A 22,825-nucleotide genomic window follows, 5' to 3' on the forward strand; every position below is an offset into this window, starting at 1 on the left:
GGTCAGGGAGGGGTTTAACAAGGTGGATGTAGCAGAGCCGTGTGTGTACTTGTGTGGGGTCAGGAGGGGTTTACAAGGTGGATGTAGCAGAGCCGTGTGTGTACTTGTGTGGGATCAGGAGGGGTTTTACAAGGTGGATGTAGCAGAGCCGTGTGTGTACTTGTGTGGGGTCAGGAGGGGTTTAACAAGGTGGATGTAGCAGAGCCGTGTGTGTACTTGTGTGGGGTCAGGAGGGGTTTAACAAGGTGGATGTAGCAGAGCTGTGTGTGTACTTGTGTGGGGTCAGGAGGGGTTTACAAGGAGGATGTAGCAGAGCCGTGTGTGTACTTGTGTGGGGTCAGGAGGGGTTTACAAGGTGGATGTAGCAGAGCCGTGTGTGTACATGTGTGGGGTCAGGAGGGGTTTACAAGGTGGATGTAGCAGAGCCGTGTGTGTACTTGTGTGGGGTCAGGAGGGGTTTACAAGGTGGATGTAGCAGAGCCGTGTGTGTACTTGTGTGGGGTCAGGAGGGGTTTACAAGTTGTACGGAGCAGAGCCGTGTGTGTACGAGGTGTACGGAGTGAAGCCGTGTGTGTACGAGGTGTATGGAGCAGAGCCGTGTGTGTACGAGATGTACGGGACGGAGCCCTGTGTGTACGGAGCTGAGCCGTGTGTTTATGGAGCGGAGCAGACCCAGGGGTGTACGGAGTGAAGCTGCGTGTGTACAAGGTGTACGGAGCGGAGCCGTGTGTGTACGAGGTGTACGGAGCGGAGCCGTGTGTACGAGGCATACAAAGCGGAGCCGTGCGTGTACGAGGTGTACGGAGCGGAGCCGTGTGTGTACGAGGTGTACGGAGCGGAGCCGTGTGTGTACGAGGCATACAAAGCGGAGCCGTGCGTGTACGAGGTGTATGGTGGGGAGCATTTATACCTCCCGAGTCCCAACTGTCCCGGATCCAGCGAGACAGTCCCGATTTTGAGAGAGAGACTGCCCCAGCCGGGAGCATGCTTTCCCCGCGGGACACAGGAGTACACAGCGGAGCCCCAAGGAGCAATTTAAAACTTGCACATAACGTTCTACCGGAAGAGACGTGCTGGAAGCTGACCAGAAATTAGGTCATTTCAGTAGGAGATTGTGACGGAACCATGGAGGCACTTCAGGGAATGCTTCAGATCCATCACCGTGTCCTCCTCTGACAGCGGACAGCGAGATCGCCTTGGAATCGGGGATGTCGGCCATGTGAGCGGATCATGATATGTCCTGCACCAGGAGGCTCAGGTAGGCACTACAATGGGAGCTGGGCTGCTATAGTATCTTTATAGAATTTTTCTTTCTCTGTTTCTTTCTCTCTCTGTTCTTTCTCTCTAATCTTTTTTTTCTCTCTCTCTGTTCTTTCGCTCTCTGTTCTCTTTCTTTCTGTCTCTGTTCTTTCTCTCTGTCTGTTCTCTCTTTCCTCTCTTTCTTTCTCTCTCTCTGTTCTTTCTTTCCCCTCTTCCTCTCTGTTCTTTCCCCTCTTTCTTTTTCTCTCTACCTCTCTGTTCTTTCTTCCCCTCCTTCTTTTTCTCTCTCTCCCTGTTCTTTTTTTCTGTCAACTCTTTTTCTCTCTCCGTTCTTTCTTTCCCCTTTTTTCTCTCCCTCTCTGTTCTTTATTCCCCTCTTTCTTTCTTTCTTTCTCTCTGTTCTTTTTTTCTGTCCACTCTTTCTCTTTGTTCTTTTTCCTCCTTTCTTCTTTCTGTTCTTTCTTTCCCCTCTTTCTTTCTCTCTCTATCTGTTCTTTCTTTCTTTACCCTCTTTCTTTCTCTTTCTCTCTGTTCTTTTCTTTCTCTCTCTGTTCTTCCTTTCTTTCTCTCTGTTCTTTATTTTCTTTCTTTCTTTCTCTGTTCGTTCTTTCTATGTTCTTTCTTTCTTTCTCTCTCTGTATCTTTCTCTGTTCTTCCTTCCATTCATTCTCTTTCTTTCTCTGTTCTTTATTTCCCCTCTCTTCTTTCTTTCATGCGTACACTACTAATCAGTAGCCTCCATCACATGAACGTGTTTTGCCACAGAGCGAGTGTCCGTGTGGATCACATGCGTGTCCGTGTGATCCACACAGAGAGAAGTCCGTTTTTGGCCATCACCACGGATGTCACACGGCATGAGTCGTGGTATGTGTTAAGGGGGGGCCAACTGAGACTTTTTCGCCCGAGGCCCTCAAAAACCTGGAGCCGGCCCTGACCAACGGACTATGTGAACGCTTTAATGGAACCCTAAAAAATATGCTGAGGGCTTTTGTTGACGTTGAAAAAGACTGGGAAAAGTACCTGCCACATCTCCTCTTTGCCTATCGGGAGGTTCCCCAAGAGTCCACAGGGTTCTCTCCCTTCGAACTGCTGTTTAGCCGGAAGGTCCGTGGGCCTCTCACTCTTCTGAAAGAACATTTGGAGGGAGACATCTCAGATACCGGAATGCCCTTCGTTCCCTATGTTCTAGAGCTCAGAGACCGTCTCGCCCAGCTAGCTACCTTCGCTAAAGAACATCAGCGAATGGCCCAGTCCAGACAAAAAACCTGGTATGACCGTAATGCAGGAACCGGGAATTTATGGAAGGACAGCAAGTGCTCATGATTACTGCTTCCCCTGCCAACAAGCTTCAAGCAGTGTGGGAAGGCCCTTATCAGGTTGTCAAGAAAATTAATGACACTAACTATGTTATTGCCCTGGACTCTAGTAGTCGACGACAGAAAACCGTCCACATTAACATGCTGAAAGACTACCACGACTGATCTCTGCCTGTTCTAGCTGTCTGCCACCCCCCTAGTGATACCGCCGATGACGAGTATCTCCCAGATCTCCTCCAGGTTGCCCAAGCGGGAGGATCACTGAAACAAGTGCCCCTGGGCTCCCATTTATCGGATATACAAAAGGACGATATTGTCGCTGTACTAAGGCCGAGGGCTGCTGCTTTCTCCTCAAAGCCGGGGAAGACTACTCTCACCAGCCACCATGTGGAAACCCTCGGACAACGCCCCATCCAGCAGGCTGCCTACCGGGTTCCAGAGGCTGTTCAAGGCATGATAAAGAACGAACTGGAGGCGATGAAACAACTGGGAGTTATTCAGCCATCTCACAGTTCTTGGGCCTCTCCTGTCGTCCTGGTCCCCAAGAAGGATGGTACAATACGATTCTGCGTTGATTACAGATGACTAATTGATGCCACCAAGAGTGATGCTTATCCCATGCCCAGGATTGATGATCTATTGGATCGTCTGGCCAGTGCCCAATTTGTGACCCTGTTAGACTTGAGCAAGGGGTACTGGCAGATAACCCTAACGGAGGACGCTCGGGAGCGCTCAGCCTTCATTACTCCATTTGGGCTTTATGAGTTCCTGCGAATGCCCTTTGGGATGAAAACTGCCCCCGCTACTTTCCAGAGACTGGTGGATCGACTGTTACAACAATGTCAGGACTTTGCATGTGCTTACTTAGACGACATTGCCATTTTTAGCACAACCTGGGAGGAACATCTTAAACATTTGGGCATAGTGCTGGACTGTATCCTTACTGCAGGACTGACCATTCGCCCTGATAAGTGACAAATAGGGATGGCTGAGGTGCAGTACCTCGGACATAGAGTAGGGGGTGGGACACTAAGGCCTGAGCCTGCCAAGGTGGAAGCCATTAGCAACTGGTGTAGACCCCAGACTAAAAAGCAGGTACTTGCATTTTTAGGAACTGCTGGTTACTATCGCAAATTTGTTTTTAACTTCAGCACCTTGGCCAAGCCCCTAACCGACCTGACCCGCAAGAACATGCCTAGGAATGTGACATGGACGATGGCATGCGAGGATGCCTTCTCAGCGTTAAAGATTGCCCTCGTCACTGCTCCTGTCTTGGCTGCCCCGGATTATAAACGCAGGTTCCTTGTGCAGATAGATGCATCCACCTTTGGTATAGGGCAGTACTTAGCCAAGTTCACGCCGCTGGAGAAGAACATCCTGTTGCTTTTGCCAGTCGGAAACTACTGGATCGGGAAGTTGCCTTTGCCACTATTGAAAAGGAGTGCCTTGCCATCGTATGGGCGCTAAAAAAATTGCAGTCCTACATGTATGGCAGAGACTTTACAATTGTTACAGACCACAACCCCCTCACATGGCTGAATCGCGTATCAGGGGACAATGGAAGATTGCTGCGGTGGAGCTTGTCCTTACAACCCTACAGCTTCTCCATCCAATACAAGCGGGGAAGCCAACACCAGAACGCCAATGGACTGTCTCGACAAGAACCATAGGCTCCCCAGGCCGACCTACCCCTGCCACTGTACAAGGAACTATAAATAACTGAGCAATGTGGACTAAAGTGAGCAGGCCAGAGGTCTGTGTAGACCTCATGGCGTGCTCACTTATTATGGGGGGGGGGGAGAGGTTGTGATGGTGTGATATGCTATGTGGATGTCATTTTTTGTATATTCCTATTTTTCTATTTCAGTCATTTTCATAGTGTTTTTCTTATTACATTGTAAGTCTACAGCCTCACTGTATCTGGCTCTTGATGCCCCCCTGTAGTGCATTAATCCCTAAGGCCCTTTTTTCTCCTCTGGGAGGCCTGGAAACCGGCCCCACCTTGTTTGACTACCCCTGGACAAGGAAGGGGGTGGGGGGAAGAACAGCAGCTGGACAAGTCAGTTCCTGCTTGGAGAGGATCGTGTACAGACAGCACTTCAGAGAGAGAAGGACCCATTTTATCCTCTGGTGCTAGAGTTTTGGAATCTCGTTTTCCTGGACATTTTATCCTGATACTGGACTGCATTCTTATTCTGGACTATCTTATCCTTTGTGTGATGGACTGAATATGGACCTTTTCGTATTTTTGCCTGAATAAAGGTCTTGGAATTGTTCACTCTTCGCTTGCTTTGTTGATTGTGTGATACCAGAGAAGGACCCCGTGACAGTCAGAAAAATAGCTTTTAACTTTTTTTGCGCCAGACATTCCACTAATGAACCATTTGTTCTCCTCCACTTCTGAAGTAATCATCTACACTGAAATGCTTCTGCAGTCCCTCTCTCTCTGCAGAGACATCAGGGTACTTACCGCCAAGGCTCCCATCCTGCTCCTTCCAGGTCTGCTGCTGCTTGGGTGCAAGCACCCTTATCCAGCGGTTTCTCAGGTTTGCAAGTTATTATCGCCAGTTTATTTCTCATTTTTCTTCCCGGACTGCTCCTATTTTTGCCCTGACCCACAAAGGAGCCAATCCTAAGGAATGCACTCCTGAAGCAGAAGAAGCCTTTGTATCTCTCAAGCAAGCATTCTCCTCGGCTCCAGTGCTGCATCGCCCAAACCATAACAAACAGTTCTTCCTGGAGGTGGATGCATCTTCCACAGGGGCCTGAGCCTTCCTCACTCAGAAGTCTTTATCCGGTCGCATGGTGTTCTGCGGCTTCTTCTCTAAAATATTCTCTGCACCAGAATGTAATTACTCTATTGGTGAAAGAGAACATCTCGCGATCAAGCTGGCTCTGGAGGAGTGGTGGCACTTGCTGGAAGGAGCGCTGCACCCTGTAGTAATTTAAACTGACCACAAGAATCTGGCTTATCTGCAGTCTGCTCAGCGGCTTAACCCCCATCAAGCCAGGTTGTCTTTGTTCTTCGCTCGCTTCAGCTTCACACTTCACTTTCGTCCGGTTGATAAAATGTTAAGGCAGACGTGCTCTCCATGTCCTTCCAGGTCACCAACCAGGAGGAGGAGCCTAAGCATATCATCGAGCCCTCCAAAATAATCAGTCGCTCCGCTAGACTTATCTCGTGTCATGATCCAGGCCGGGTTTTGTATCCTGTCTCCCTTTCCCGGTCTGATCATGTCAAGGGTTAACTTTTCTCTGCCTCGTTCTGGCACCAGGCTGGCTAGTTCTCTTCACTGCATCCTGCAGGCGGTGTCAGTTATAGTTTCTGCCTATGGCATGAGTAGCTGACTCCGTGTATGCCCTGATTTGTCCTTCTGCTATTGATGACTTTGCCCATGTCTGTTTAGTTCCCCTCTTCCCGTCCCGACTCTGTGTTCCCCTTTCATGTTTTGGACTCTCTGGTATTTGGCTTGGCTTGGACCCTGACCTGCTGTTTGTCTCTTGTCTTTCGCATATCTGCTCCTGACTGGTACTCACCCATTTGGCTTGTTTCTGACTCTGTGTTTGTTTATTCCTTTGGTACTGCGCTACAGACTAATATCGACCCGGCTTGTTTGACTATTCTGCTGCCACCTGCTGGTAGCCTCGCTCTTGCACTGCAGGCCTGCACTTGCTGTGTGCAGTCCTCCCTCCACTCTATTGCTATCTATTGGAGCTTGTTGCATCTACCTGCATAGCAGCAGCGTGACATCTCGTCTACCCTCCGGTAAGACTTACGTTGCTGAACCTGACAGGATACGGGTTCTTCTCTGGAGACATTCTTCTAAGGTGGTGGGCCATGCAGGACAGAAGAAGACTCCTCTCCTTATATCTCTACACTATTGGTGGCCGATTCCGTGCAAAGATATTGCTTTTTTGTCTCTGCTTGTCCTTCGTGTGTCCGAAATAAGACTCCCAAACAGCTTCCAACCTGTTAGTTGCTTCCCTTGCCTGTTCTGTCTGCTCCCTGGCAGCATATCTCCATGGATTTCATCACGGATCTGCCAATGTCGGCTGGATTGTTTTTCCAAGGTGGCTCATTTCATCCCGCTATCCGGTCTCCCATCTGCGCCAGTACTGGCAAAGAATTGATTCCTCAGATTTTTCGTCTCCATGGCCTACCGCTTCACATAGTCTCCGATAGAGGTGTCCAGTTTACTTCTCGTTTCTGGAGGGCCACCTGTAAGCTACTGGATGTTACTTTGGATTTCTCATCTTCTTACCACTCTCAGTCCAATGGCCAAGTGGAATGAGTCAATCAGATCCCAACTAATTTTCTCCGGCATTTTGTTAATGCTCATCACAGTGACTGGGTTGAACTCCACACTTGGGCCGAATTCTCTCACAATAACCATGTAAGTCTTCGGCCAAATCTCCATTTTTTGTGATTTACGGTCAACACCCCAAAGTGCCATTCCCTGTGGCTGTCACCTCCGATATTCCAGCTGTCGATTCCCTCGTCAGGAACTATTCCCAGATCTGGGAGGACACCAAAACGTCTTTGGTAAAATCCTCCAAATGGATAAAAAGACACGCGGATAAGAGACGTCTGGATTCACCTCTGTTCCATCCTGGAGATAAAGTCTGGCTGCCATCTAAGTATATCCGCCTCAAGATACCATCCTATAAATTGGGTCCTTGCTTCATTGGTCCCTTCGAGGTGTTGAAACGGATTAATCCAATAGCCTACAAACTCAAACTCCCGGCCTACTTGCAAATTCCCTATTCCTTCCAGGTGTCTCTTCTCAAACCTGTTGTCCTCAGTTCTATCTTCAAGGTTCCTTGTGCCACTCCGACTCCTGTCAGCGCTGAGGACGTTTTTGAGGTAGAGAACATTTTGGCCACTAAGAAGGTAAGAGGAAAGACTTTCTTTCTTGTGGATTGGAAGGGATTTGGTCCTGCCGCTCTACTCCTGGAGAAATTTCTGACAGGCTTGAAAAAGAGGGAGCGTAAGGGGAGGTACTGTAGCGCCCGCATCTCTGCCTGCAGTCCCTCTCTCTCTGCAGAGACATCAGTGTACTTATCGCCAAGGCTCCCGTTCGGCACCTTCCAGGTCTGCTGCTGCCTGGGGTGCGTGCACTCATAGCAGATCTTCAGGCACTGTGCTTAGAGTGCGCTCACACTTCTTTCTTAAAGGGGCCCGCTCGCGTTCCTCTAAAGTGTCCCGAGCCAATAGCTGGAGGTCACTTACTATTTAAACCGCCCCCTCCAACATGGAGGTGCCTGTGCAATGTTGTGAGTTTATTTGTAACACGCTTGTCAGTTCTCAGGTCCCTATACTAGTGTAAAGAGGTGTCTGGAACCCTCATTTACTCCTCCCCCACTGTGAGGTTCTGAGCCATGTTTCTGTTCTGCCTGACTTTGCCCTTAATTTTGCCCTTATCAAAGATGGAGTGAGTAGCTTCACAAGGGGCCATCTTGTTCCTGTTTGACTTTTCCTGTTTCCTGCCTGCTGTGTACTTAAGGGACTCTGCACATTATACCTGTGCTTGTGTATCTGGATCTTCACCTGCTGCCAAGCTTGGAGAACTTGCATTGTGCCTGCTTCTTCTAAACCTCGGGATTCCCCGTTTGTTACTTACCTGCCGTCCTGCCTGACCGCCTCTCCTGTCCGGATCTGCTCTGCTTCTGTCATCTCTGCGGCCTGCTCTCCGCTTGGAGCCCGGTCCAGTCTCAGGACCTTAGGACTGTGTGCGCCTGGACCTCAGACTCTCGCTTACCTGTTGCCAGAACTTATATCTACATACCGTGCAATACTGAAGCTTGTTTACTATAATACCCTGAACTACATCTGCATAGTACTGAGACCTGTTGCTACAATACAATACTGAACCTTTGAACATATACTGTGTTTGTCTTCTCTGACCTATGCCACTGAGTTCCATAGAACCTATAGTACTAATTTGACACCCACATGGGGACTATGCGGTCCTTTCTACATTATGCTGTATTTGTTATGCAGTGTATGTCATGTATTTTATGCTGTGATGTGTTTGCAATGTGTGTACCACCATATGTTGCACCTGTTTATTATCTATTGTGGATGTTCCCCTTTAAATGGCTGTATATAGTTAGGGACAGTGAATAGTTAATGTTGGGGGCTGAGCCAGCAGCAGCAGTAAGGCAGGAGGAAGCTGCTGTCCCCAGTCAGAAGCTTGGTTACGTTAGCCCTGGGAAGATGTACAGTAAGAGACGGGGCACTGCCAGACTCCCAGATGGCAGATCTGTTGCCCTGGACTCCAAGAACAAAGAGGCGTTTGAAAGGACACAAGAGGACTCAAGAGGGGTCCCAAAGACTAAAAAGGACTAAACACTGCAACACGGGCCCCAGGACCACTGTAAATCTTCTGCTGCTGCAGCTGCTGTGGGTGCGGCTGTGGAGAGTGTCAGGGAGAGATCAGGAATCCAGTGTTGTACTCTTCTCCTTCTATTGCATCCCTGTTCATTAAAAGTTATTCCCTGTTGGACAACAGTTGCCTTCTTGCACTCTAATTTGCCTGGACTACCATGACCGGAGAGAGAACAAGGTAAACTGTGGGAGAAGCTATGTCGGTCCCGACTACTTATGTACAAGGGGCCGGGGGTGCTTGCTGACCGTATTCTCAGTGGACTCTATTTGTGTACTGTGCCTTTAAATAACTCCGCCACAACTACCCCCCGGTTGCCCTTGCTACACTTTGCGTAGTTGGCAGGATGGACCTGAACAGCCTTGCAACCCTGGGACCGATGGATGGAAGATTTAAGACTTGTGATTTTGAAGTCTCCGCCACAGAAAAAACAGAGATGGTGGCTGACCATGATTGTGAGCCAGGGCAGAGACGGGCTTACGCTTCAAGGCTTGGTGGTCTGAGTTATTGGAGGATGAGGACCTGATGGCACCTCGACGAGAACCCAGGGGAGTGCGGAAGACCTTGGAGGTGGCCTTGCGGGGGATCATGACGGCCGCAATCACCGGTGCTGGCGTTCATGCAAGAGGACTACCGACGGCTGCGGCGGTGAGCAAGAGACCCCTGCCAGGCCACCCCGCTGCTTTGCCCTTGGCCTACATACTGCGCATGGCTCCACCATCATCCCCGGAAGCTTCCCTGGCCGCCCAGGAGAGAGTGGTGCCTCAGAGCGGCGAGTTGGCCGCTAATGTGTCTACGGAGCCGGAGGTTCCAGGAGCTACAGGACCAAAACTAGAGGGAGTGCGGAGCCGGAGGAACAGCAAAGACTCCTCCTCCTCCAATGGGTCCTCATCACAGGCGTACGTGGTGGTACAGGGGCCAAATGCGGCCCACTATGCAACTCATCGGCCGTGTACAAACTGAATGGCCCCTTTAAGACATAATATTGGTGCCGATTGCACCTCAGATTAAGGGACTGTTCCACGTCGCTAGGAGGGCAGTAAACCCTAGATGGTGCCCAAGGACAATGGTTTCAAATGTGGCCACCTGTTAACGGCCATGATTATTTTTGCCCTCCTCCCAGCTTTGTTTTCACCCGTTGGTGCCTTTCTTACTGGATCATGAGACCAGAACCCCCATGGAGGTTGATCATGGTGGACTCTGGATGTGGCTGCTGGACTGCGTTACCCTGAACTGTGTCTCCACCTTGGTCCTTGAACTAGCCCCATGTTAAAAAAACGCAGCCCACCACCGTTAAGGGGCCCGTGGTCCGCTGAAAAGAGGGAGGGGGGAAACTGCCGGGCCTGAGTAAGGCTCACTAGTGCTAAAGGGCCCATTGGCTCTTATGGAACTATGTGTGACATATAAACTGTGAATTGTTTTCCTATGTTCATATGGGCAGGACTACAGAGAGACTGGGACTCTGATGTTATATGTACATTTTACAGAGTTTGCTGTTATGAGTTCATTTTCCCCTTCATTACTGAGGCCCGAGGAACTCCCTCTTCTGGTAAAGAAAGGTAGTGAGCCTGATTATCAAACACCTGAGGCTGATGATGATGACTGGCTGAGTGGAGTTACTGACTGGATATAAGGCTGCCGACGCCCTTCTGCCCTGCGCGTGATTTCTCTGTGGGATCCTTGGAGACCAGTCTGAATTCCTGCTCCTCTAAAGCTAAGTTTGCTGCTCGGCCTTTTGCTTTGGTGCTTTGACTTTGTTTTGCTTTGTTTTTCTGGATTTCTGCCATTCCCTGCTGGGGTGTGCTGAATTCATTTAGCTCTGTCTTCTGAAAATACCGGAGTGCTGATTTAGTTTTTGAAGCCTAGCTGCTTCAGGGCCTTTTTCATATCAGCTTGTTGGCTTATGTCTTTGATAGGGTTTTGGCAGATTGCAGACAGCAGCCTTCCTGTCCTTTCCTATCTAGGTAGTTTTGGGCCCCGTCTTTGCTCAGTCTATCTTTCTGTCTGTGTTAGTATTTTCATCTTGCTTCACCGTCATTATATGTTGGGGGCTGCCTATTGCTTTGGGGTCTGCTCTGGGGCAGTTTAGATTTCCCCTTTCTTTCTTTAGGCCTATGTAATTCTCCGGCTGTGATTGAGGGGTCTAGGGCATAGTAGGAACCCCCCACGGCTACTGCTAGTTGTGTTGATAGGTTCAGGGGTCTGCAATCTGATAGTTGCCAACTTCTCTGGTTTTCTGGACTTAGCTTGTATTTCTGCTTTTGCCTCCTATGGTGACTCATTCATAACAGTTTGCCATGGCCGAGGACGGCAATGTTTAAGAAGGGGAGGAGTGTAAGGTGGTGGCAGGAACCCTCATTTACTCCTCCCCCACACGGGGCCTATGTGGTCCTTTCTACATTATGCTGTATTTGTTATGCAGTGACTAATGTCTTGTGTTTTATGCTGTGATGTATTTGCAATGTGTGTTCCGCCATATGTTGCACCTGTTTACTATGTATTGTGGATGTTCCCCTTTAAAAGGCTGTATATAGTTAGGGACAGTGAATAGTTAATGTTGGGGGCTGGGCCAGCAGCAGATAAGTAGGAAGAAGCTGCTGTAACCAGTCAGAAGCTTGGGTACGTTAGCCCTGGGCAGACATACAGTTAGAGACGGGGCACTGCCAGACTCCCAGATGGGAGAGCTCTGTTGCCTCGGACTCCAAGGACTCAGAGGAGCTTGAAAGGACACGAGAGGACTCAAGAGGAGTCCCAAAGACAAAAAAGGTCTAAAGACTGCAACACTGGCCCCAGGACTCTGGGAAGGCCCCCCACTAAAGGGGTTTTAAGCACCCAGATCCCAGCGTGTGGACTACTTTAAATCTTCGGCTGGTGTGGGAGCGGCTGTGGAGAGTGTCAGGGAGAGATCAGGAATCCAGTATTGTACTCTTCGCCTTCTATTCCATCCCTGTTCATTAAAAGGAATTCCCTGTTGGACAACACTTGCCTTCTTGGACTCTAATTTGCCCGGACTACCGTGGCTGGAGAGAGAACAAGGTAAACTGTGGGAGAAGCTGTGTCGGTCTCGTCTATTTATGTACAAGGGGCCAGGGTGCTCGCTGACTGTAATCTCAGTGGACTCTGTCTGTCAACTGTGCCTTTCAATAACTCGGCCACAACTACCTCCGTTACCCTTGTTACACTAGCATAAGAGCCAGCTGCACCCGCCAGTGCTCACCTGAATGGCAGCAGAGCCAGCTGCACCCACCAGTGCTCACCTCAACAGCAGCAGAGCCAACTGCACCTGTCGGTGCTCGCCTCAATGGCAGCAGAGGCAGCTGCACCTGCCAGTGCTTACCTCAACAGCAGCCGAGCCAGCTGCACCTGTCAGTGCTCTTCTCAACGGCAGCAGAGCCAGCTGCACCCATCAGTGCTCACCTCAACGGCAGCCGAACCAGCTGCACCCATCAGTGCTCACCTCAACGGCAGCAGAGCCAGTTGCACTCGTCAGTGCTCATCTCTCCATTAGACTGTCCTGTCTTCACCTGCGGTTCCTGTCATCTTCTCGGCCTGTCTGCATCTGTTGGACATTTCCCTGGGCCATTCCAGTTATCCACTCCTAGGGGTCAGCCGCCATCTACCCAAGGTCAGTCCTGAAGTAGCACCTGGATCACCTCCCTTGTCTCTCCATGGATTGCGGTGTCATTAGCTGCTGTGTGTCTGTGGTTGGATTGCGTGAGGCTCCTAGTCACAAGAAAGAAAAAAAGACGGCACAATAAGGCGCAACCACCTAAGTGAAAAAAGGCTTTATTGTAACAATAGTGCACACACTAGTTAAAATCATTTAAAAAAACATAAAACCATTATGAAGGCTATGTGACATGGATAGCAACAATATGCTGACAAACAATATAATCTGCTTTATTACAATAGCAAATGATGTTATACACAGTGCAGTATAACATTAATCATTGGTGAGTATGGCCATTTCTGCATTCACATAATATGCATAGGACCACAGTATTTGACACACTATTAGGTGCTCACATGTCTTTGCATTGCCAGGGGTGATATTTCTTATTATGGGCTACTATTTATTGTGCCATATGTTGACAAATGTAGGTTTTTTTTATTTAAGAATTACGTATTTACTATTACAATAATTTTCTGCATATTTGATTGGACAGTAATTGTATCAAGATTGTAACATCATTTGCTATTGTAATAAAGCAGATTATATTGTTTGTCAACATATTGTTGCTATCCATGTCACATAGCCTTCATAATGGTTTTATGTTTTTTTTAAATGATTTTAACTAGTGTGTGCACTATTGTTACAATAAAGCCTTTTTTCACTTTAATAATCAGGTGGTTGCGTCTTATTGTGCCGTCTTTTTTCTTTCTTGTTTCCATACATCTACTTTTAGCACAATGGTAGCTCCCTGTACATAGGATATTGCTTCCACGTGGTGGTGCCCGCCCTTCTTATATTTTCTCATCAGGCTCCTAGTCACGCCCCTCCAGTTCTTACTTGGGCTTTGGCACAGTGGTTCCACCACCCAGCCAGTTACACTGTTTACTTAGGTATCAGCTTATAGCTGCCTATCGAAGTCTATGGAGGATGACAAAACAGAGAGACACACACAAAAAAGTAGCTACTGCTTTCTAATGTTTTATCTCATCCAAAGGTGAATTCACAGCAGCATTGCTTAGTACTAGTGTATAATGTCCTCCAGACTGCTGCTTTCTGGTGTTTTAGCTCACTAGCAAAGCAGGATTCACAGCTATACTGCTCAGTACTGCTGTATAATATCCTCCATGCTACTGCTTCTGATTATTTGCTATATAAAGACAGGTGAGCAGGAATTCCTCATGTTTGTGCAGTGGTCAGAATGTAGTAATGGAAGAGTTTGATCTGTCTCTATTATGGTCAATGGTGGGATCCTGTGTCTTCCATCTTTTTGGTCCTTGTGAGTATAGTGATTGTGTACTTTTCTGTCAATGTAATAATATGAGGGTTGCTTTGCATTTTTCAATTCCATTATTTTTTGGGAACTACAACTGTTTAATTATTATTATTTATTACACATTATGTAATGTAATAAGTAATATAAATGTATAAAATGAAGAATATCACTGTCCGCACAAATCAGTAAGTTGCACAATAACCACAATCACAGCACTAGAAACCCAAGGTAAAATATATGGAGAAAATGTCAGCCAAAATGGTCTTATAAAAATCAGTTAAACTGCACATGTAGGTATCATACGCGGGCTGTAGCCGTGTTCGAGGTACTCGTCTCTTACAGACCGATGACGCTGGTTTGCCAGGATCAGATATTTCACAGTTTAATGAGGGATGCCACCATTCAAAAATAAACTTTTTACTGACTGGGCCCTTTGTATGATTATATACAGGAGATAGCGGGCACTTATCTTGATGAACGTTTCTTTTACAACACCAAGCATTTTCCGCACATAGTTTCCTTCCTCTTTTCTCACTTGTCCTCCGTCTGCACATTTCCTCTTCTCTTCACCACAGCCCAGCATAGTACCGCAGTTCAGCTGGTTAGAGTCCTATGCTCAACCTGCAGTTCTGTGTCCTTTTTTCCTTAGGGAACAACTTGACCTCTATGGCCGGTACTTATCTCCTCTGTCTCTGACGCTCTGGACCTCCCCCCCGGGGCTCTCGCTTCGTCTCACCTACTTTGTCCCGTTTAAGCCCGTTACCTTTCCGAGTTATAAATTCCAGACCATACTGCTAGGCGTCCTGACCTGTCTCCGATCACTCTATTTCCTCAATCACTTCTCTTCTATCCCTCTGCCCAGGATCTCGCTATCCTCAGTCTCTGTCTCCACTCTTGGTAGGGACACCCACTTTAGACCTCAGGGCTTTACTCTTTCCACAGTGGGCCCTTTTTGGCTATCTGTCAGGAACTGACTCTTTCCATTTAGCTTAGCCCCTACCACTATGGGCTAATCCCAACTGTTAACTCTCACTTTCCCTGCACTCCTCAGTAACACCATTAATGCATCACACAATTCACATTACACACCATGACAAGATACTTGTTCTTCAAGAGAGAATGTGGACAGCATGTCCGTTTCCATACAGGTATACCGAGCTCTCTGCTCAGCCCCCGCTAAATGTCATATTTGGGTATTTTCCATCTCTTTTAAGTTTTGTCCCAAATTTTAAAGCTATGTACACCCCTTCTACTAAGTCCACATGGCCTAATGGCTACTTTTTCCCTCCTCAGTACTTACTGGGTTCACTACAACTGATGCAAAGAATTTTAAAAGTTTGTCCCAGTGACATTTCTGCCTAGAATAAAACGTTATCGCTGCAGAGTCCAACTTGTAGTTCTCCAATTATTTCAGAAGTACAACTCTCACTGTGTCCTGACAACCGCAAGTCAACTTTTCACACATGAGTAAATGGCATTATGCATCAGATGCAGAGTTAGTATTTGGTCACAAAGTCACCCGGGTGCCATAGATGGGCACAGCCCCTATGTCCTCCTTCCATCCCCTCTCCATCCGTTATTTCTTACTCATTCTGATGAAATAATGGATGGCTATCCTAATCCTATTATCTAGATTAACCCAAGAAACAAATAAAGATCTGGCTATTACTGCATTTTCTTTCATGTTGTTCACAGCGTTGTGTGGCAGTATCTGGTGTTACATGTGAGGGTCACTGTATGTTCCCCCCAGGATGCGCACAGAGTCATAATGAGACCATGAGAGGGCATTGCAGTCGCAGGTGTAGCTGTTGTTGCAATGCAGACTAAACTGAGCATAGGTCTTGGACATGCTGGTTGTCCAAGGCAGATTTATGGAAAAACTGCTCTGGGTTTTGGTGTTTTGAAACAGACTGCAGATGGTAGTGGTGCAGTCCATTTCATTCCCGTCCTGGGTTTTCCATGTGGCTGAAGGCCACAGGTTGCTAGTTAAAAAACCTGCAGTATAGGGTTTGGGTGTGTGGGTTTAGAGTCAGTGTCAGTCTGGTGTTGGCAGGAGCACAGAGCAGGAGGCTCTGCAGAGCTCCACCTGTGTGAGGTAACACAGGCCAGTGGAGCCAAACAGCCAAGGCAGCTGAAAGCCTGGCACCCACAGCATACACAGATGTGCAGTCGCCCACTGCAACTGGTGTCAAGATGAGGACTGGCTGGGTCACTGCCTCATTACTGCACAGGGGGCTACTGCTGCACTACATATGGTGGAGAGAATGCGGGCAGTGTGAACTGAGGCATACCCAGGGCCGGCGTTAGGGGCAGGCAGACCAGGCAGCTGCCTAGGGCCCCTGCTCCCCCAGGGGCCCCCAGTTAGCGGCACATCACACAGCCGCTATGGGGCCCCTGTGAGGCAGGGGGGCCCACCTGCCCCCGGCACCGACTCCCCCGCCGCCGCAGTAAACTACCGGCGTCATAGTCTATGACGCCGGTAGAGTTCACAGCAATGATGGAGGAGAGAGCGTTAGCTGACACTGCCTCACCCATCATTCCCCGCTCTGCCTCTGACACAGCGGGTGAGCGATGACGTCATCGCGCGCTCACTGTGTGCATAGCAGAGCAGGCGACAGCAGGGAGCAGCTCGGGCACAAGGACAGGTGAGTTTTTTTTTTTTTTAATATATCTCTGTGTGTGCTGGACTGTGGGGCCACTCTCGGGGGGGGGGGGTGAGGGTATGCTATGTGCGATGTGCGGCTGGGCTGTATATACCGTGCGGGGCTGGGTTGTATATACCATGTGTGGCTGGGCCATATATACCATGTGCTGCGCGCTATATACTATGGTGCTGGGCTGTATACCATGTGGTGCAGGGCTGTATATACCATGTGTTGCTGGGCTATATATATACCATGCAGGGCTGGGCTGTATATACCATGCTGGGCTGTATATACCATGCAGGGCTGGGCTGTATATACCATGCTGGGCTGTATATACCATGCGGGGCTGGGCTGTATATACCATGTGGGGCTGGGCGCTATATACTATGGTGCTTGGCTGTATACCATGTGGTGCTGGGCTATATACCATGGTGCTGGGCTGTATATCATGTGGGGCTGGGCTGTATACCATGTGGGGCTGGGCTATATACCATGTGGGGCTGGGCTATATACCAAGGTGGGGCTGGGCTATATACTATGTGACTGCATTATATACCATGGGGGGGTACATTTTACATTATATTCTATGGGGGAGGCTGTTATATAATAAGGGGGCTGCATTATATTCTATGGGGAGGTGGGCTGTATTATATTCCATTTGGGGCTACATTATATTCTATGCGGGGCTGTATTATATTTATTATATTCTGTGGGGGGGTGATTGCATCATACTGAGGGGCTACATTATACTATATGAGGGGGCTACATTGTATTCTATGGGGGGCTGCATTATATTCTGCGGAGGGCTAGATTATATTGTATGGGGGCTTCATTATAATTTGAGGGGGCTACATTATTTTATGGGGCTGCATTATACTATATGAGGAGTGCTACATTGTATTCTATGGTGGGGCTACATTATACTATATAAGGGGCTGCATTATATTCTATGGGGGGATGAAATATACTCTGAGGGGGCTGCCATATATTCTGTGGAGGGGCTGCATTATACTATAAGAGGGGGGCTGCATTTTATTCTATGGGGAGTTACATTATATTGTATGGCAAGGCTGGATTATACTCTGTGGGGTGGCTGCATTATACTGTATCGAGGACTATGGGGAATACATTATATGAAGAACTATCGGGTGCATTATACTATGGAAAGTGAATTATACTACATGGATGACTATGGTGGTGCATTATACTATATGGAGCACTGAAGAGTGTATTATACTATATAGAGGACTATGGGGTACATTATATTATATGGAGGACTATGGGGTGTAAACTGTAGATGTGCTGCTGATAACATGATACTGTATGATGATCTGTTAGTGATCCATTAGTCATCGTTCTGTCTCCATCATTCTTTCTCAGACGGTGGAAAGAGGCCGGGAAACAAGTGTTGAACGATTTCAGTATTGTCAATCACACTCACTTAGCAGCCTGAACTCAGCACATGTAACTACAACCAAAATGCTTCTGTGTGATGTGCAATATGTTAGCATTTGGGGCCCCATTTTAAACTTTGCCTAGGGCCCCACTTTGCCTAAAACCGGCCCTGGGCATACCCAAAGCGTGCTGCATGTCGGTGAGCAAGCCGGCTGGGAAAATGGAGGAGCTTTTGCAAGAGGTGCTGCAGATTCAACAGCAGCAGGAGCTGCAGTTCCAGCAGTACCAGCAAGAGGTGCTGCAGTTGCGGCAACAGCAGGAGCTATTGTGCCAGCAGCAGCAGGAGCTACAATTTCAGCGGCAGCAGCAGGAGGCGCTGCAGTTGCAATTGCAGCAACCGGAGCATCAGCAGTGTAAAGAGGAGACCCCTAAGGTGAGGGATGATCAGCGGTGTAAAGAGGAGACCCCTAAGGTGAGGGGCGAACAGCCGTGTCAAGAAGAGACCCCTAAGTTAAGGGGCGATCAGCGGGTGTACCAGTGGTCCTTTACAGAGTCTCATCCCGCCAGGTCTCCGGTGTATGAGCTATTGCAGTTGGTGGAGAAATGGCTCCAGCCTGAGACTTTGACCCCGGCCTAGATGATAGAGAGGGTGGTGGTCGACCGGCTGGTGAGGGCTCTGCCGGCTACCATGCAGCGTCGGGTGGGGAAACGGGACCTGGGCACTCTGGACCAGCTGATAAGTGGGATTGAGTATATAGAGCCACTCAGGATGATGTACAGGAGCATGGGAAAAGTCCACAAACCACTGTTGGGGCTAACCAGGACCAAACGTGTGATGAGAGGGTAACCCAAAGTGAAGGTGACAAAACTCCTGTTTCCCCTAAAGTGGCTCCAAGGTATAGTTGTGCTGCAGTGGTTAAGTGTTGGTGGTGTCAAGGGCCCAGAGATGTGGCTGTCAACTGTCCTCTGACATCTGAGCTTATGGACTGTGGGTATACTCGCTGTGTGTCTCTCTATGCCCAGCCAGTCTGTACCGCCACTACGGGCACTGCCGACGGCGAACCGCAGCTGTGCCGGGTACTCATCATTAAGTGCCAAACAGAGGCTCTACTGGACTCGGGGAGCTTTGTGACTTTGGTCCATGGGTCCCTTGTTGCTGGGGACAACTCCAGAGGACAGAAAGTGGGGGTGATGGGTATCCATGGGGAAATCCGGGAGTACCTGACCGCGGAGGTTAATTTTTTCACATCATGTGGGGACATTAAACATGTGGTGGGAGTGGTGAAGACCCTGCCATATGGGGCTGTGTTGGGAAGAGACTTGCCCCTGTTCTGGTCCCTGTTGGAGACCAGGGTCAACCCTCCCAAGGTAATACTCTTCCGGGCGAAGAACCCAAAGATCCTGAGATAGGGATACCTGCCATAGAGGTCGCCAACCTAGGAACAGGGTGTAACCCCGATAGGTTCCACCTAGAGGTTGTGGCAGAAGAGGTTGTGGAAACCCGACTGAACCCCGAGCTGGAAATGTCTCCTGATAAGTTCGGGACAGCTCAGTTCCAGGGTCCCACGCAGAGACGCAGGTATAAAAAACGCACTTATAAAATGAAAGCCTGGAGGAAACGGGAGTGTGTGGTCGCAGAGGCGACTAGGGACGTACGCACGAGGAACCCTCTTGCACCGGCCAAGGATGTGGCCAGGGGTCAGGGTAAAATGGATAGAGCTCTCACTAGGCAGCAACTTCGGGGGGGCTTGGATTCGGGTGCGACGTGGTACAGATGTATGCCCGGAGTTGCCGGGGCGGACCACGGCGTTTCAGCATGACATAGTCACCGAGGCACGAGTAAGGGTATGGAGTAAATGGTACCAAGGGCCCGAAGGCAACTACTTAGGTCACAGGATGAGCTGTGCGTTTAGTTAACCCCAAATAAACAAACATGTACATGTATATAGCGACGCATGTCACCCATGGCTCCAATTGTAAAAAGCATATACTGCATGCATACATATTTTTTTACATATGCCTTTATTTAGTAATGAGCAGTATGGATACGATCACGTGTATCAGGCGAGGCATCGGCGCTGCCGTCAGGTTTGGGGAGGTTAGCAGAGTGCGGCTGTCTGGACCTTCCTGTATTGGCGCGGTGGGATGTGTTGGCCCATATTGAGCATCTATTTTATAACTTTTTTTTACCAGTTTTGTATTAACTTACTATGTAAGATTTTTTTTTTGCCATTTTATTAATTGTCCATTACAATAAGCTCAAATTGTTATCTTGTTAAAGTTTGTTTTCGTGAAAAAAAAAGGGAATAATAAACTTTCCAACTTCAGAAATCCCCGTATTACTGATGCCAAAACGCTGTGTGATAATGATACTTGTTCTCTAATTTTAGGTGTGACCTCCGAGGTCCCTCCCCGTCCTCTCCGGGCGCTCACAGATCTGTATAAAGGGCGATGGGAACACCAGCGTCCTCGATCAAAGGAGTGTCGTCCTGGAGGTGAGTCTCGCACATTCTCTGCAGACGCAGAACTGTTTTTCTAATTTTTTGAATTTCAATAAAAAAGTTTTATTGAAGGAAAAAAAAAATAATTTTTTTACATTGCTCCATAAGGGAAATGACTGGTCACATATGCTGCATGGCGGCTCAGAAGCTTAACGCTCAGCATTATGTCCCGCCATATGTCGCAACGTGATTTTCTCTGTTAGTTACGGCTAATACAGAATTATTTGTGGTGGTCTTTATACAAATGTATTGTGTGACAATTTACTGTAACATCCTTGTCTGATCAATCTCTTAGAGAAGTTGCTGTCTTGATCCGGTGTCACTATGACTCATCTCGCACTGTTCCTTTCGGCCGTCTGCATCATGGCACATGGTACGTTACCCTCCATACGGTCCTAATATGGGAACTTTACTGCCAGTGAGGGTTTTTCACTATAGGAGATACAGAACACACACTCTATATCCAGTCATTGGGCTCTCTCTTGTCTGGCCTTGATTACAGACCTTCCCCAGCAGGAACAATACTTTACTGGTTTCCGCTCATGGCTATAATTGTGCTGCCATAGCGGATCGTCTACTGTACATACGTGTGCTCATCACACCACGTAAAATCTGCAGCCCCAGCTATGTCTGACTTTTATATCTCCTGTCCAATCCTCACCTGGTCTCTGAGTCCTTAAGACAACAGTCCCCAACAGTCCAAGGCACAAGAATCCCTTCAAATTGACTGATTAATAGACAGTAGACAGCTGAAGAGACCCTGTGCTCAGGATCATGCTGAGAGCATCAGCTTTATTTTATTGGAGCACAATATAGGCAGGGGTGAAGCTAGCCTCTCTGCTGCCTGAGGTGAACAGCAAAATGACGCCCCCCCCCCCCGCACACACAAAGTAAATTTTCATATCTATCCTGTAAAACTGAGTTCAATAGTGAACATTTTGATTTAGATAAATAGAAAAAAAGGTGTCCAAACACAAGGATGTCAGCGCCATCACACGCACATACAAGACCAACACAGAAGTATCCAGAACAAGGGCCATTAATGGCAATGGTAGGCCTGGCACAGGGCCGGACTGGGACTAAAAAGCAGCCCTGCCACACAAACCCCACCAGCCCACAAACTATAACACTCCTCACCCCGATCAGTGAATTTTTGCTATACTTTGTCGTCCCCTCATCACTCTCTTTAAGGAGTTATTTGAAGAGCCACATGTGAATGGCACCACAGTGTGTATGACTGACCACAGCTCCATCTACATGGTGCTCTTCAAAGCTACGTTTCCCAGGATCATGGGGTCCCAGCGGTCTGATCCACAACAAACAGAAAGTCATCCCCTATCCCCACATAATGTCCATACAGTATTATGGGCCCCATATAATGCTCCATACAGTATTATGGGTGCCATATATTACTGCATAAAGTATGTTGGGCCCCAAATATTATTTCATAAAGTATAATGGGCCCCATATATTACTTCATACAGTTTAATGGACCCCATATATTACTTCATACAGTATAATGGGCCCCATATATTACTTCATACAGTATAATGGACCCCATATATTACTTCATACAGTCTAATGGGCCCCATATATTACTTCATACAGTATAATGGACCCCATATATTACTTCATACAGTATAATGGGCCCTATATATTACTTCATACAGCATAATAGGCCCCATATATTACTTCATACAGTATAATGGGCCCCATATATTACTGCATACAGCATAATGGGCCCCATATATTACTGCATACAGCATAATGGGCCCCATATATGACTTCATACAGGATAATGGGCACCATATATGACTTCATACAGTATAATGGGCTCCATATATTACTTCATACAGCATAATAGGCACCATATATTACTTTGTACAGCATAATGGGCCCCATATATTACTGCATACAGTATAATGGGCACCATATATTACTTCATACAGTATAATGGGCCCCAAATATTATATATTATTATATTATATATTACTTCATACAGTATAATGGGCCCCACATATTACTTCATACAGTATAATGGGCACCATATATTACTTCATACAGTATAATGGGCCCCATATATTACTTCATACAGTATAATGGGCCCCATATATTACTTCATAGAGCATAATGGGCCTCATATATTACTTCATACAGCATAATAGGCACCATTTATTACTTCATACAGTATAATGGGCACCATATATTACTTCATACAGCATAATGGGCACCATATATTACTTCGTACAGCATAATGGGCACCATATATTACTGCATACAGTATAATGGGCACCATATATTACTTCATACAGTATAATGGGCACCATGTATTACTTCATACAGTGTAATGGGCCCCATATAATTCTTCTACCCAAA

At 47.8% G+C, this 22,825-nt stretch overlaps 1 protein-coding gene across 5 annotated transcripts in view; it reads left to right on the forward strand.

The window, feature by feature from the left end:
- The first annotated feature begins 460 nt into the window (after positions 1-460).
- The window catches only part of LOC141073814 (peptidoglycan recognition protein 1-like), a 37,821-nt gene continuing 15,456 nt past the window's right edge, over positions 461-22,825 (forward strand). The window contains exons 1-3 of one of the 5 annotated variants that reach the window (XM_073561264.1): positions 483-1,258; positions 20,339-20,443; positions 20,745-20,822. In XM_073561264.1, the coding sequence (XP_073417365.1) occupies positions 20,400-20,443; positions 20,745-20,822 (122 nt within the window). In that variant the 5' untranslated portion in view covers positions 483-1,258; positions 20,339-20,399. Of the gene's footprint in view, positions 1,259-15,924; positions 16,004-20,336; positions 20,444-20,744; positions 20,823-22,825 lie in introns of those variants that run through there. The other 4 variants (XM_073561263.1, XM_073561261.1, XM_073561260.1 and 1 more) reach the window with 4 other exon arrangements.

This window comes from Dendrobates tinctorius, unplaced genomic scaffold (genome assembly GCF_039654945.1).
Source record: "Dendrobates tinctorius isolate UK_male_01 unplaced genomic scaffold, ASM3965494v1 ptg000315l, whole genome shotgun sequence".
NCBI classification, from domain to species: Eukaryota; Metazoa; Chordata; class Amphibia; order Anura; family Dendrobatidae; genus Dendrobates; species Dendrobates tinctorius.